At 32.6% G+C, this 13,596-nt stretch overlaps 2 protein-coding genes across 2 annotated transcripts; both read right to left on the reverse strand.

Annotated features, from left to right (window-relative positions):
- Positions 1 to 1,964: 1,964 nt before the first annotated feature.
- Positions 1,965 to 6,038, reverse strand: LOC122585226 (probable serine/threonine-protein kinase PBL11). The gene is made up of 9 exons (XM_043757344.1): positions 5,576 to 6,038; positions 4,846 to 4,981; positions 4,633 to 4,769; positions 4,365 to 4,488; positions 3,289 to 3,761; positions 3,003 to 3,172; positions 2,672 to 2,792; positions 2,351 to 2,552; positions 1,965 to 2,279 (listed from the first exon to the last, which is right to left on the reverse strand). Exons 1-8 carry the CDS (start codon positions 5,927 to 5,929, stop codon positions 2,367 to 2,369), a joined length of 1,701 nt encoding a protein of 566 aa, XP_043613279.1. The 5' UTR covers positions 5,930 to 6,038; the 3' UTR covers positions 1,965 to 2,279; positions 2,351 to 2,366.
- Positions 6,039 to 7,234: 1,196 nt separating this feature from the next.
- LOC122584718 (probable serine/threonine-protein kinase PIX13) lies at positions 7,235 to 12,272 on the reverse strand. Its single transcript, XM_043756767.1, has 5 exons — positions 11,779 to 12,272; positions 10,045 to 10,180; positions 8,292 to 8,428; positions 8,075 to 8,198; positions 7,235 to 7,835 (listed from the first exon to the last, which is right to left on the reverse strand). Exons 1-5 carry the CDS (start codon positions 12,166 to 12,168, stop codon positions 7,411 to 7,413), a joined length of 1,212 nt encoding a protein of 403 aa, XP_043612702.1. The 5' UTR covers positions 12,169 to 12,272; the 3' UTR covers positions 7,235 to 7,410.
- Between the last annotated feature and the right edge of the window lie 1,324 nt (positions 12,273 to 13,596).

The raw sequence follows: 13,596 nt of genomic DNA on the forward strand, positions 1-13,596 counted from the left end.
GGCCCCATAAATTTTCTGGATTAAAAAAATAATATGTGAGTTTTCATGCCTAAACTTAGGTACCTAACAGCCTTATGTTCCCATCCCATATATATAATATATATATATATATATAATATATGCACGGGTGTATGTATATGTATATACTCTTTCAGTATCAAAATCATTGTCTACTAGTCAAAAACATATTGTTTAGAAAAATGTGGTCATTACAGCTTTGATTTTTGCAAAAGTCACACACACAAAAAAATAAAATAAAAAAAAAATAAGTAAGTAACTGCTTAGTGCCGCCTTCCGCGGGTTTTGAGCCCCAATACCTCGATGGTGTATGGGGAGGTTAAGATGTAGGTAAACCTTACCTCTACCTAAGCAGAGAGGCTGCTTCTAGTTTCTACCTAAATGGTAGAAAAGGCCCTCCAACCTTTGCATTGTATGAGGATCGAACCCATGGCCTCTCTCTCCAGAGGCAAGGGTATTTACCACTTATTCGACCATGCTAAAATAATTTCGTTAATAATAATTTTGTTAAAATAATTTTGCTAAAAAATACCCTTTGATAATTGTTTGATGCTTCCAAATAATTTTGTAAATAATAATTCTTGATTAGAGCTAAAATTTATTAAACTTAAACATTTCAATATGCATGAGTGAGAGAGAGGGAGAGAGCGAGAGAGAGAATTTTGACAAACCTTAGAAGTACGGTTAAGAAGATGAAGATTGCTTTGTGTCCGTAAAAAACTAAAAATGAATAAGAAATCTGTATATGAATGTTTTTGCCTTCTTGGGTGCATAAAATCAACTTTTTTTTGTTTGTTTTTTTTTTTAACAACAGCATTGAGTAAATAAAATATCTCAACTGACCATTTTTACTTATATTTTTTTTATCACATCAGAATTACTTTCTCCCTTCTTTTATTTTTTTTTTTAATCATTCATCTATCATTTAAACCACACTTATACTTAATGAACCAAAAGAAGATAGAGAAAATGTAAGCACTCGCCATGTGAACTTCTTTTATATTCAAGTAACCAAAAAGATAAAACAAGAAAAAACATTGTACCCGGTGAACAACTCAACCGAACTTACTCAACCGAATGCTTTCACCAACTATCTCTAACTTCACCTAGGCCTTACAAGTGGTCTAATATTATTTAGTCCGATAATTTTTGAATGTCGATTCTTGAATCTCGAATATAAGTTTTTGAATACTAATAAAGCCATTAAACAAACAAGATGCCAATAACCATATATCTATACTTTCCTTATTTCATACATATATATATATATATATATATATATATATATATATATATATATAGATTTTCCTTATTTTCATAACTATTTTTTTCAATAACCATGAAAACTCTCAAATTACGTATTGGGTCACATATTTTTATTGTTCATTCACATGTGAAATGATATAAAAAAATTTGTTGTAGAAAAAACTTTTTTTTTAAAACCTTCAAAATAGCCTTTTATGAACTTGTGAAAGAATATGTTCACGTTTTCGTTCACATGTTATCAAACGGGTATATATAAGTTTTTGAAAAAAAATTTCTTCTGCAACATATATATTTATAACGTTTCACATGTGAATGAACAAAAAAAACACGTGATCCAATACATAATTTAAGAGTTCTCAAGGTTCTTAGATATTTTTTTAAAAAAAATGTGATCCTATACATAATTCACTAGATAAAATATCTATATCTATATTTGATAATTCAATGTTATTACTAAAAGCGGTAAGAAATCAATATTTTGCTTAAAAGTTTCAAATTACATTTGAAGTTTTGAGTATTAAGAGTTTAAGACTAGGACTGTCTTAAAAGTTTTGATGCTCAGAGCGTTGGCATATGAAAATGCCTGTATTAATATTTGTAAATGACAGATACACTGTTTAAATGAACAACTAGTTGAAAAGAATAAATGCTACTCTATAAAAGTAAATCAATAAAAGTAAAAGTAGCAAAAATATATCTAAAATTTTCTTAAACAACATGAATTACATCGTGTTAAAACCAATTAACAGCCGCCATAAAATTCCAAAAACAAAGAAATGACTTTGAGGAGCCAAACCCATTGAGCAACACACAACGATTAAATCACAAAAGGTGCATAAATATCGTAAAAATAAAATGTATCTAGATTATTCCAACTTTTCAAAAAAAAAAAAGAAGGTAATTTTAAGGTAGCAATAAGATTAACAACCTCGACATTAATTGTCATCAATAATCTCAACAGTCACCATGGACTAAATCTTTCTTCACGGCTTCACCTACATAAAATACATAGAAGGATCAATAACATGCTTTCATTAACATTTTCAAAAAACATATTTATATGTACCATCATCATGAATACTCTATAGTTCATAAGTAGATGACCGTTTGAAAACCTCATCAAGTACACTTTCATCAGCAGTCAATCTATGCACAGTGTAAGCGAGAGATTTGTTCTCAAGATTAAACTTGGAGATCTGAACTTTGAAGACAAACTTCCTATTAAGCAATGTGTTGAACTCGTCGGGGATATTCTGACGTCCTTGATCCTATTTTAGAATAAAAAAAAAAACATTGGAATATTGAAACCAAAGGCAATAATAGCAAGCAAATGCAGTAACAAGTAAAAAGGGTAACTTTTTTACAATCCAATAGCTACGTATCAAACCTTTGATATTTTATCCATCAACCATTCTTTACCGCAATGGATCAGATCTTTTACATGGCGCTCAAACAATATGAAGGAAGAAGACCCGGTTTCATCTTGAACACGAATTACGACCCTGGTCCTAAAATTGATAAGATCACAATTATATTGAATTAAAGAGGGAAAAATATTTTTAAAAAATGGTGGCCATATTGCCGTTCAAAAATAAAAATAAAAATGGTGGTCATACTGTCCACTTAGATGTCACTGTTAGGGTTCGAACCATTAACCAATTTTAAAAATTAAAAAAAAATGGTGGCCCAGTTATTTCACTAGTAAACAATGTACTTACTTTTTGTATACATCTGAAACTCTGCCACAAACGTCACAATTGAAGGGTTCAACAGCATTATCAACGTCATTTTTAGTCACTTTTTTTGAACAATTGCGACAATAAAAAGAATACCAGCCTTCATCAAAGTCAAAACCGATAACAGTAGCAATGATGGATAAACCAACTTCCTGATTCAAGCATTGTTAGAAACGAAAAACATTAAAGTCAAATTTTATATTTATGGGCTCTATAAAACCAAAAAAGTAACAGAATACAGAAAAGAATTAAGATTGTTAAAGCAAACCTCGTTGTAATCAGGAATGTCATCAATGTTTTTTACTGGAAAACGGAGGTAGTATTCCTCTGGAGTGTCTACAACGGTACCGGGGTTAAGCTGTGTTATTTGGTTTTGATGACAATACTTTCTCGGTTGTCTAGTGTTTGTCTTTGACCGGTTCGGTTTCCATTTGATTGCATTGATACCTTGCAAAACCGATACAACTTCTTTCATAGAAGGCCGCTTCTTGGGATCTGTTTCTACACAATTTGTGATGAGCCCAATGACTTTTCGGGCGCCTTTTGCTGGATAGTCGTGTTCTAACTCTGGGTCCATAATTCTTTCTACTCTCTTCTTATCACTTAGGAAGAAAGGTCTAGTCCAGTTCACTAAGTTATGCTTCATTGCATGTTGTTTACCGTCATTAGCTCGAATCCCCGTCATAATCTCCAGCATCACCATCCCAAACGCATAAACATCAGTCTTGAAATTGAACTGACCTATAAGTGCAAAGCAGCATTAGTGTTATCGGCTATTTTATTGATCTTTTGACACAAGAGGTTGTTCTGTATTCACACCGCATCTGTTAAGCCAGGCTGTAATTAATAATAATCATAGCTAGTCGCCTAGTCGTGTCCAAACCTAAAAACAGACCCGAACCAACCCGAACCGGTTTTGGTCAACCGGATCAAAAACCAGTTTTGACCAAACCCCCTGGTTTGAAACCGGTTTTGGTCAAAGGTTGACCAGTTTTTTTCCGTTTTTTTCCCAAAAACCGAACCCGCCCCGATCTCAAATCGATTTCAGCCCGATCCTAGGACCCGAAAACCAATCCAATTTCAAACCGGTGATTTTTCCAAAACCTGTTTTTGGGTTTTTCCAACCTGGTTTGAATAAATCCTGGTTTTTTGAGCTCCATTAGTCGTAGCATCATTATTTTTATGGGATTGTAGAAAATAGCAACAAAACACATATTGAAACACAATGAGTAATATGATTGTTAAATCAGAACAATGTTTTGCTTTCCTAGAAGCACAACCCTAGCGAATATTGGTCGCTGCTAGTATCTATGTTTGCACAAGATATCAAATAAGGAAACTAACCTTTAGCAATATACTCAGGAGCTGCATAACCATATGTGCTTGCTATGGCTGTTGAGAAGTGAGACTCTCCATTATTCGGACCAAACTTCGCTAACCCATAAATAGAGATCTTTGCATTAAAATCCTGCAACAAGATTCAATATAAAAAAAAAAAAAAAACGTAGTGAAAAAAATTTAAGCTCTGGTATCGAACCCAAAATTCTAAAAGGTGTAATCATAATCATTCACATATATATTAAGGTACTTCAATAATGAACTTTTTACTTGCCTCATCTAACAAAATTTTTGACGATCTCATGTCCCTACAAACGATTTTATTTTCTGTATTGTGCAAGAACGCAAGGCCTTGAGCTGCTCCGATAGCTATGTTAATTCTCGCATACCATGAAAGTGGTTCTGCACCATCTGTAAAATTCATAATCTTATAAATCTAACATATACGATTTGCTTTGTGTCAGTTGGTGTAGATTAAATCGATTACTTCTGAAGAGATGGTCTTCTAAGCTTCGATTTGGCAGAAATTCATAAACGAGAAAGTAATCTATATCGACCCAGCAATATCCAAGGAGTTTAACAAGATTTGAGTGACTAAACTTTCCCAAATACATCAGTTCCGCCTGTCATAATCACATTAGATCAACAACTTGAGTTTCCGATCCCCTATTCTAGTCCATAAAATAGCGGCTAGATTAATTAGAAATATATAGTAAAATGTTCATTTGAAAATTAAAATTTGTGTGAAAACCAGAAAAGTGATCAAACACACTGTGATTTGAAACTTAACATAATGTGTTTATAGTTGCCCACCACCGTCAATCCGGCCACCACCATCTCCGTCGACGCCATGGCCACGGTAAGGGTAGCGTGCCAGCGCCCGTATCGTATCAAACCACCATACTATCTCTTGGTTGGTTGCCCATCAAATCCACACCATTCCAATACGCGTCCGGCTTCCGACTCCTTTATAAATGCCTCGAGGTCGGCGACCAAGACGAAGCCCCTCTTGAACGCATACCCGTATCACAATTTCCGTCAATGGTACTGGTGGTGAGCAGCTAAAAACACATTGTGTTAAGTTTCAAATTACAATGTGTTTGTCCAGTTTTTTTTGTTTTCACATTAACATTTCTAAATGTAATACGGAGTATCATACTAAATTATGGTTTGCGGCAACTAGAGACAAGTACAGAAAAACAAAGGAACAAACCAACCTGCCACTCTTGGAGACCTTGATCACTTTCGGCTTTGGATTTCTTAATGGCCACGGCAATTTTATCGCTGTCCAGCCACCCTTTGTAAACCCTCCCAAAACCACCCTCTCCAATCACCATATCCTGCCCAAAATTCCTTGTGGCCCTCTGTAGCTCAGAAAATGTGAACTCTTTCAGGATCATCTCTTCACTTGGTGGAACCACCTGCTGGTTAGTGTGTGCAACACCACCACTATCACGGCCACTTTCCATCACAGAGGCACCATGTTGTTCCACCGTAACACATTTTTCTGTTTCTTTAGTGTCATCATGATTTTGCCTTAGTTTCTTTGTATCAGAACCCATATGTGTCATCAATTGTTAAGAGATAATATATGCAATATATAAGTGAGCAAATATATATGAGACAGACTACAAGAATCATGAAGGATCAACCCCAAACAAACCTGGGATGTATATATATATATATCTACACACATGTTCATTGTTTCAAGTAGTCAACAGTGGACATGTGAAAGCTCAATGACAATGCTACACTAACTTTTGACTTACTCGCCTTTGACCGGAGAGAATGACACGGAATAGTATTTTAATCCTAATCTAAACTTAACTTTTTTATTATATTGATATTAACTTAATATGACTGGTTACCATATACATAGTGGGTCGGTTCCTTTTTCAATATATGAAGTATAAATCATTTTCAGAATGAATTTGAGATTATTGATAATGTTGATATAAAAATGATGAAAATTTGTAAGTAAAGGATAACCTGCGAATTTATTATTTAAAAGAAGTATTTAAGTGGGTAATAATAGTGATTAAAATGAGATTATATAGTAAAACAGTTGTTAGAGTAAGTTATAGTTGAAACTAGTAATGTTTTGCTACTTTGACTTTAAAAGTCAAACTGGTCAAACAAGACTAGGATATGTAGAGTGTCGTTTGTAAGGTTCGTATGTGATATAAATGGTAGATTGGCTATCTGATTCTGGATCTTATATGTAATATAAAGGTTCGTATATGTGTATAAGCTTTCATCTAGAATTGAGTTGGTTATCTAGATGTGATGTTTACTAACCAATTATGTGATTTTTTGTTACACCATAGAGTAGTTTAGCTATGTTTACGTGATATACGTGATATGTCAAAAATGGATCCATTATAGTAACGTATTCAGGAATGTAATTAAACTCTGTTCGTGTTATGTGACGTGATGTTTGCCCATTTAATTGTCTATGAACTCACTAAACAAATTGCTTATTTTTTAGACAATGTTAAAAAATTTCATTTTTATCGTTTTGTGACAATATGTATGTATTAATTGAAGTTTAAGCTATAGAAATATATTAGATTATTAGGTATTAATTTAAGATCTAAGTAATTTAACACCTTTTGAGTTTTAAATGATTTTTATGAAGGAGTATGTCAATGTGTATGGATAAATTGATAGGATGCCTTAGGCTTCATGGGCTGGGCCCTTAAAACCGTATCTTGGCTACAGCCTACAGGGCTACAGGTACAAATGGTACAATAACCAGGTTTTGCCGTTTTGCTAACACTCGATTGGGCTTAAGCAAACTGAGATATATTTATAACACCCGAGTGTAATTAAAGAAACACCAATGGAATCAAATTTAAGAAAAAGAAAGGTAATTATTACAAACAATGAAAAAAGATAAGCATGTATCATGTAACCTTTACCCTACAATCCAATATAATATCATTTTCTAAATTATTTAACATGTAATTGAATTCTTAATCACAACTTTTGTAACATAATGAATTATTGGCATTACAGGCCATATATTGATCATCATATCTCAAGCTTTTTCTCACATTTGCTTCCCATAGACAGGAGACCGGTGATGTTTCTCATGACAATGATCACCTGAACTATGTTTAGGTCGAGGGTCTATCGTGTGTCTCGTATTGGGATTTAGTTGATTCATTTTAATCGCGCTGATTTCTTCTAAAACTGCCACCACTTTCTTCATTGAAGGACGATGATTGGGATTCTGATCAACACAATTATGGATGAGTTCCCCTACTTTAATAGCGGCTTTTGATGGATACGCATGTTCTAACCGTGGATCCATGATTCTACGTAGTTTCTTAATATCAGTCAAGGAACTTCTAGCCCAATCCACTAGATTAATTTGTGAGGAAGGCCGACTAGGATCAAGTACACGTAAGCCTGTAATCATCTCTAGCATCACCACCCCAAAACCATAAACGTCGCTCTTCACATATAAGTGACCTGTAGTAATTGCATAACAAAGCTTTTATAGTCGATGTATTCCTTTCAAGTTTTAGACACTAAATGTTTCAAAGGTCCGGCCAATTAGGGTAAGGTTAAGGTTCAATATCTGGCATGGGTGATTTAGGATTATTTGGGTTGGTCCGGCCAATACACGGACTTTAGGGTTTTTGCTATGCGTAAAGTAGATTGACGTTAAAAAAAAATGTTAAACAAGTACGGAGTATGAGGTAACTAACCGGTGATCATATACTCAGGAGCCGCATAACCATATGTGCCTACTATGATTGTTGAGACGTGAGACTCTCCATTGATGGGACCTAACTTTGCTAACCCAAAGTCTGAGAGTTTTGCGTTAAAATCCTGCCACGAAATTTGAATTACATAAATTCATAATTGATATGATAACGTACTATTAGAATTAACATAATCTAAACATGTGCTTAATTTAATTACCCCATCTAATAAGATATTTGAGGATTTAAAATCTCTATAAATGACTTTTCTTTCGGTAGTGTGCATGAAAGCAAGTCCATGAGCCGCTCCTGTGGCGATTTTTATCCTTGTCTCCCATGAAAGTGGTTCTGTACCTCCTGAATATTCCAATCAAAATATCTAGTTAATTTAGAAGCTAGCTAGCTGCTTCTATAATATTTATAATAATTTATGGTAGGCACTTGGCAATCACTTCAGAATTTTTTCAAAACCAGACAGGGTGTTGACTTTTTTGAAAAAATAACTAAAGTTGTGTTTATTGTATGTAATCATCTTTAAATTATGTGTATTGTATGTAAGAAAATATATCCGACCAATCAAACAGGAACAAGTGGCAGCTATATATGGTTGTCACGTATTCATTCTTACATACAATACATATAATTTAAAGATGATTACATACAATGAACACAACTTTAGTTATTTCACACTATAGACATTCGTCTAAAGTTTTTTACATTTCAGGATACTTATCCCTTATATGATTAGGTTAGAGAGTATGTGACTCTTAAACACCTAAATTTAGGTGTAGAACCCTTCACATCTTGTTTTTTAATCCATAAAAAACATGGAGGCCAAACATTTATATATATATATATATATATATATATATTAAAAAGTTTGTATATAAAAGGTTTTACACCTAAGCTTGGGTGTATAACAGTCACATACTACATTTTTTTTCTTATATAATAATCTAAACATTTATTTATGTATAACCATATTTTATTATTTTCAAGCAATCTATATAAGGCTTTTAGCTTTTGAAATTTGTTACACTCTACTATACGTTCTTAAAAACACTTGTACTTGTTTTGCTTAAGAGTTTAAGTTAATATAGTTTAAAACTAAAGTATCATTCAAACACTTATGAGGTACGTACTTATTTCATTTGGTAATCTAAGAACAATTTTGAGGTAGGTCTTATTGGACGTATCTTTAATGATCATTCAATGGGCTATATATCTTAATTAATTAACAAGTAATGTAGATGTTATAATAATCCATAATATATTATGGGAAAATGATCTGCAAACTTTACCTATGCTTAAGTACTATCACTTTAAAAAAATTACAAATTAAATCTTTGAATTTGATAAACATACATAACCTCCCCTGTATTTTACATAAATTCTCCCTGAATTTTATATAATCCTCCCCTACTTTACTTAAAATATATAGGTATCGCATGTTTTACCTAACATTTCTCGTATATTATTGAATTTGACTCTTGTCTTTAAAAAAACCCATCCTACGTAGTTTTCATACGAAGAGAGAAAAAAATTGTTATCATACGAAGATAAAAAAAAAATTGAAGTAACATTCAATACATGTGAATATATGGAACAACTAAAATTGACTTTTTCTTTTAAATATTGTAATCTTTTACGGTCAATCGGTGATACTCCATTTAGTAACACAAACATATACATGCAAGAAAATAATTTATTCTCTTAAAAAATTAGTCTAAAAATTCTCCTAATAATTTTAGATAGTGACATGTGAATATCACTAGTTTTCTTTCCTAATCTCACCCCCTGATTCTTGTACATGTCCTAATCTAAAAGTTAGAAAAAATTTTAAGCTATTATATTAAAAGGATTAATCATTTCCCATACATATATATACTTTTAAGTTTTATCATTTGAAATAGTCTAAACTACTAGAATAAATTAAGTAGTTAATATTCATTGAAAATAAAATAAATGCTCACTTTTAAAAAGGTGGTTTTCTAAGCTTCCTTTTTCCATATACTCATATACAAGAAGGAACTTATTATCTTCGCAACAATATCCCAAAAGTTTGACTAGATTTGGGTGGCTAAATTTTCCCAAGAACTCCACTTCTGCCTGTTAGAAACATATCATCATAAAAACAATTATAAAGTTGCTCATTATAATCAATCGTCTATGGTTTAGCAATTAATAATAGTCTTTACCTAGCTACAAGTAAATCCATAAACATACGTACATGTAAGTTCTCTCTTTTATTTTCATTTTTTTTTTATGAAGCAATGACCTATAATATTTGGAAAAATGTAAACATCAAAATTGGTATCATGAATAATATATTATATAAAAAATAATAAATTTAACAAAAGCTGTACTGTATGAATTAAAGTCTAGATTGAGACTCCAAAGTCCAAATTGATACGAGTATTGTATTTTCAAGTAGGTTTTTGAAGTACACCAACTCATCAATAGAAAGAAAAACCTCCCATGACTACATGCAAAATAATAATACAGTATTTGACAAGTAAGTTACTTGACTTTATTCGACACATGGGATTGACTTTCATCACTTTTTTTCAATTGAATTGATTATTGTACAAAAAAAGTTATCTTTTGTCATATAAGGAATACTCGATCCGTACCGTCAGTCACGTCTCATGAAGACATGAACTTAAAAAATATACCCTTCAAATTTATTAAAATGGCAATGATATATGTTTGTAAAAGTTAACTTAATTAAAAATACACCAAGGAAAATTTCATTAATTCTTTATCCTAATCATATCCTTTGATTTTACCATTTGACGTCATCATCTTATGAGTTGAAAGGTTTTTAGGCTAATTATTATGAGGATTGGTCATTTTTTTTATTAAATTTCTCGTCAACAAGAAGAAGAAAATTCCCAATGTCTCGGAGTCTTAGGTTTCTCATCTCAAGGTATTTTCCATGAGTAAGGTATTGGAGGTCCAGCAAATCGCTGGTTAAAATTGTATTCAATCAGTAAATATATATGTTAACTAAAAACAAAAAGAGAAGGATGGAGCTAAATATATATGTTAACTAAAAAGGCCTAAAAGAGAATCAAAGCTAGGTATTTCAGTCTTCAACGTCTTTTGTAAGTAAAATACCTTTTGAGGTGATTATGTGATCTATATATTTACATATCATTAATCATTAATATAATGATATACCGTTAAAAAAAATAACATTAATAATGAAAAAAGTGTTTGTAAAAAGATAAAATACACATTTCGAAAAGTATGTTCGAGCTATGTTTTTTTTTTAAAACAATTTTTAAAACATAAAATTTACTTTATAAACAGAATCCCGGACACTTCAAAATTATCAGATTATTGATAAATCACATAAACGTATAAAAATAACTTTTTTGTTTATTTATAAAATAGTCATATTTTTTTTTTAACAGTCAGTCGGTATTCGACACCAGAGGACACCTCACCGTATAATGGTGAAACCCTACACGTACTCTAGACTACGAGATGTAGACTATAAGTCGTTACAGGTGATTCAAACGAAAAACCCCCAGGACATGCCACTCTAGAGAGTCGAACTCATGACCATATTGCATACGTCAAACATGCATATGGTGAAATTCATTTATTACGTCAAAAATAGTTGTTTAATTAATTAAATAGCATGACAATAATATGCAAGAAAAAAAAAAGTCTCAAAGGAGATATTATCAAACACAAACCTGCCATTCTTTAAGACCTTGAAAGCTATCGGAATCTGATTTCTTAACGGCAACCGGAATTCCAACACCACCCTTAGACGGAGCATATGTGACACCGTCAAGCCACCCCTTAAACACTTGTCCAAAACCACCTTCTCCTAGGATAGAGGCTGGCCGAAAGTTTTTGGTTGCGCTTTTTAGCTCGGCATAAGTGAATATTTTCAAATTTGGTGTTACTATTTGCCCTTTCGACAACACTACGTCATAAAAAGTGGTAGAAGGACTGCGGTCGGTGATGGTGGGTGGTTGTTGTTGTTTAGATATGGTGTGTTTCTTTTTTGGTTTAATGGTGATTGAAAATTTAGTTGTGTTAGGGAAATTGTTAACAAACTTTGGATGCCAATTTCCCATCTCATACACATACACACAAAAGCATATACTCGTAGTTTGGTAGATATTTTATATACTTGGCCGGGTTATATATTTATTTTCGGGAAAGATGAGGAAAATGAAGTTGTAAAGAGACTAGTGAAATGGAACAAAATACAAAAGGGCCCTTTTTGTATGCGACTATTTTTTAAAATAATTTACAATAGTGACTGGCTTGTTTATGAGTTGGTATAGGAAAGCCGCCTGTTCTATGCACCTAAAATATTAAATATCCTAACTCGTACATAATACTTGTAATTAATAAGATTATTATACTTCAAAAACGTTATTTAAAAAATTGGAGGACCGTATTATATATCTAGATATTGTGTAATTATAACGCTCGTGCCTTGAAAAACAACCGGATTGGATCAAGCGGTTGGAGTTTTAATTTAAATCTGAAGACAAAGATCAGGGGTTTGATCTTCATGTTCGGTAAGGTTGGAAATCATCTTCTACCTTTGATAGAACCTGGAAGCTAGCAGTTTTTCTATCTTAAATAAGATTAAGATTGTCTACCTCTCAACCTTCCTCATATACCGCCAACATGAAAATTGTTTTGTTCCCTCCATTACCCTTTCCTTATACCGTCTCGCCATACGTTATTGGTTTTTACTACTAATTTTTATTCATGATCATAGTTAGTGGTATATGTACGTAATGACTTTTCAACTAAAATAAGTACGTTGTGGATTTCAATCCCAATTACGTACATATATGTGATGTAAAGTGATCAAAATAAGAAGGATGCAATTCAAACTACGTACCGATTCGGTTTGAAAGTTGAAAATAATATATACTTTCGAAAATGTAATACATCTCGTTAGATAAACATATTTGAAAATGGATAACCGATCTATTACATTATCGGCCCCTATCAACCGGTCCCATGGTGAAAATGAAAAATGATAATATCATGTAACGCTATGACTAGAGGTACATGTGGTGGGATTTGAACATACTCGTGACCTTCATTTTTATACCACATGGTCCCTCATCGCTAGTCCACTAGGCTATCATCATAGACATAATTCTAAGACTCTAAGAGCATCCCCAGACCCCAATGGTTTAATTTCAATATTTAAAAAAAAAAAAAAAAATGTAAGATCGAGGTTTTTTAATAAAAGTCTATTTGTACTCCAATAAGAAAAAGTTTTTAAAAGCTTAAAGTTAATTAAAATATAATTTGTAAGATAAAAAAAGTTAATAAAAAGCTTAATTTCTACCAACCTATAGGTTATGTAAGAAACCTATTTTTGTACTAAGGGGGAGGGAGTGGTCGCGAGGAAGGAGGCGCAGGGAAGCGGGGCTGCGCGGGCACACCGCCGTCGGCGGTTCACCGCAGGAGAGAGGAAGAAAAACGGGGAAGAACCCCGATGGGGGAAAGGAAGGAGAGAGAAATGAGGGAAG

This window comes from Erigeron canadensis, chromosome 1, assembly GCF_010389155.1.
Source record: "Erigeron canadensis isolate Cc75 chromosome 1, C_canadensis_v1, whole genome shotgun sequence".
Lineage (NCBI taxonomy): Eukaryota > Viridiplantae > Streptophyta > Magnoliopsida > Asterales > Asteraceae > Erigeron > Erigeron canadensis.

What these genes read in the sequence shown, in the direction of transcription:
- LOC122584718 (XM_043756767.1), bottom strand. Translation starts at nt 12,168, where the DNA reads ATGGGAAATTGGCATCCAAAGTTTGTTAACAATTTCCCTAACACAACT. An exon ending in AAGGTCTTAAAGAATGGCAG is followed by an intron (nt 10,181 to 11,778) that starts GTTTGTGTTTGA and finishes TGTTTCTAACAG; the next exon opens with GCAGAAGTGGAGTTCTTGGG. An exon ending in AGAAAACCACCTTTTTAAAA is followed by an intron (nt 8,429 to 10,044) that starts GTGAGCATTTAT and finishes TGGAATATTCAG; the next exon opens with GAGGTACAGAACCACTTTCA.
- LOC122585226 (XM_043757344.1), bottom strand. Translation starts at nt 5,929, where the DNA reads ATGACACATATGGGTTCTGATACAAAGAAACTAAGGCAAAATCATGAT. An exon ending in CAAAAATTTTGTTAGATGAG is followed by an intron (nt 4,489 to 4,632) that starts GCAAGTAAAAAG and finishes ATCTTGTTGCAG; the next exon opens with GATTTTAATGCAAAGATCTC. An exon ending in GTTTCAGATGTATACAAAAA is followed by an intron (nt 2,793 to 3,002) that starts GTAAGTACATTG and finishes TATCAATTTTAG; the next exon opens with GACCAGGGTCGTAATTCGTG.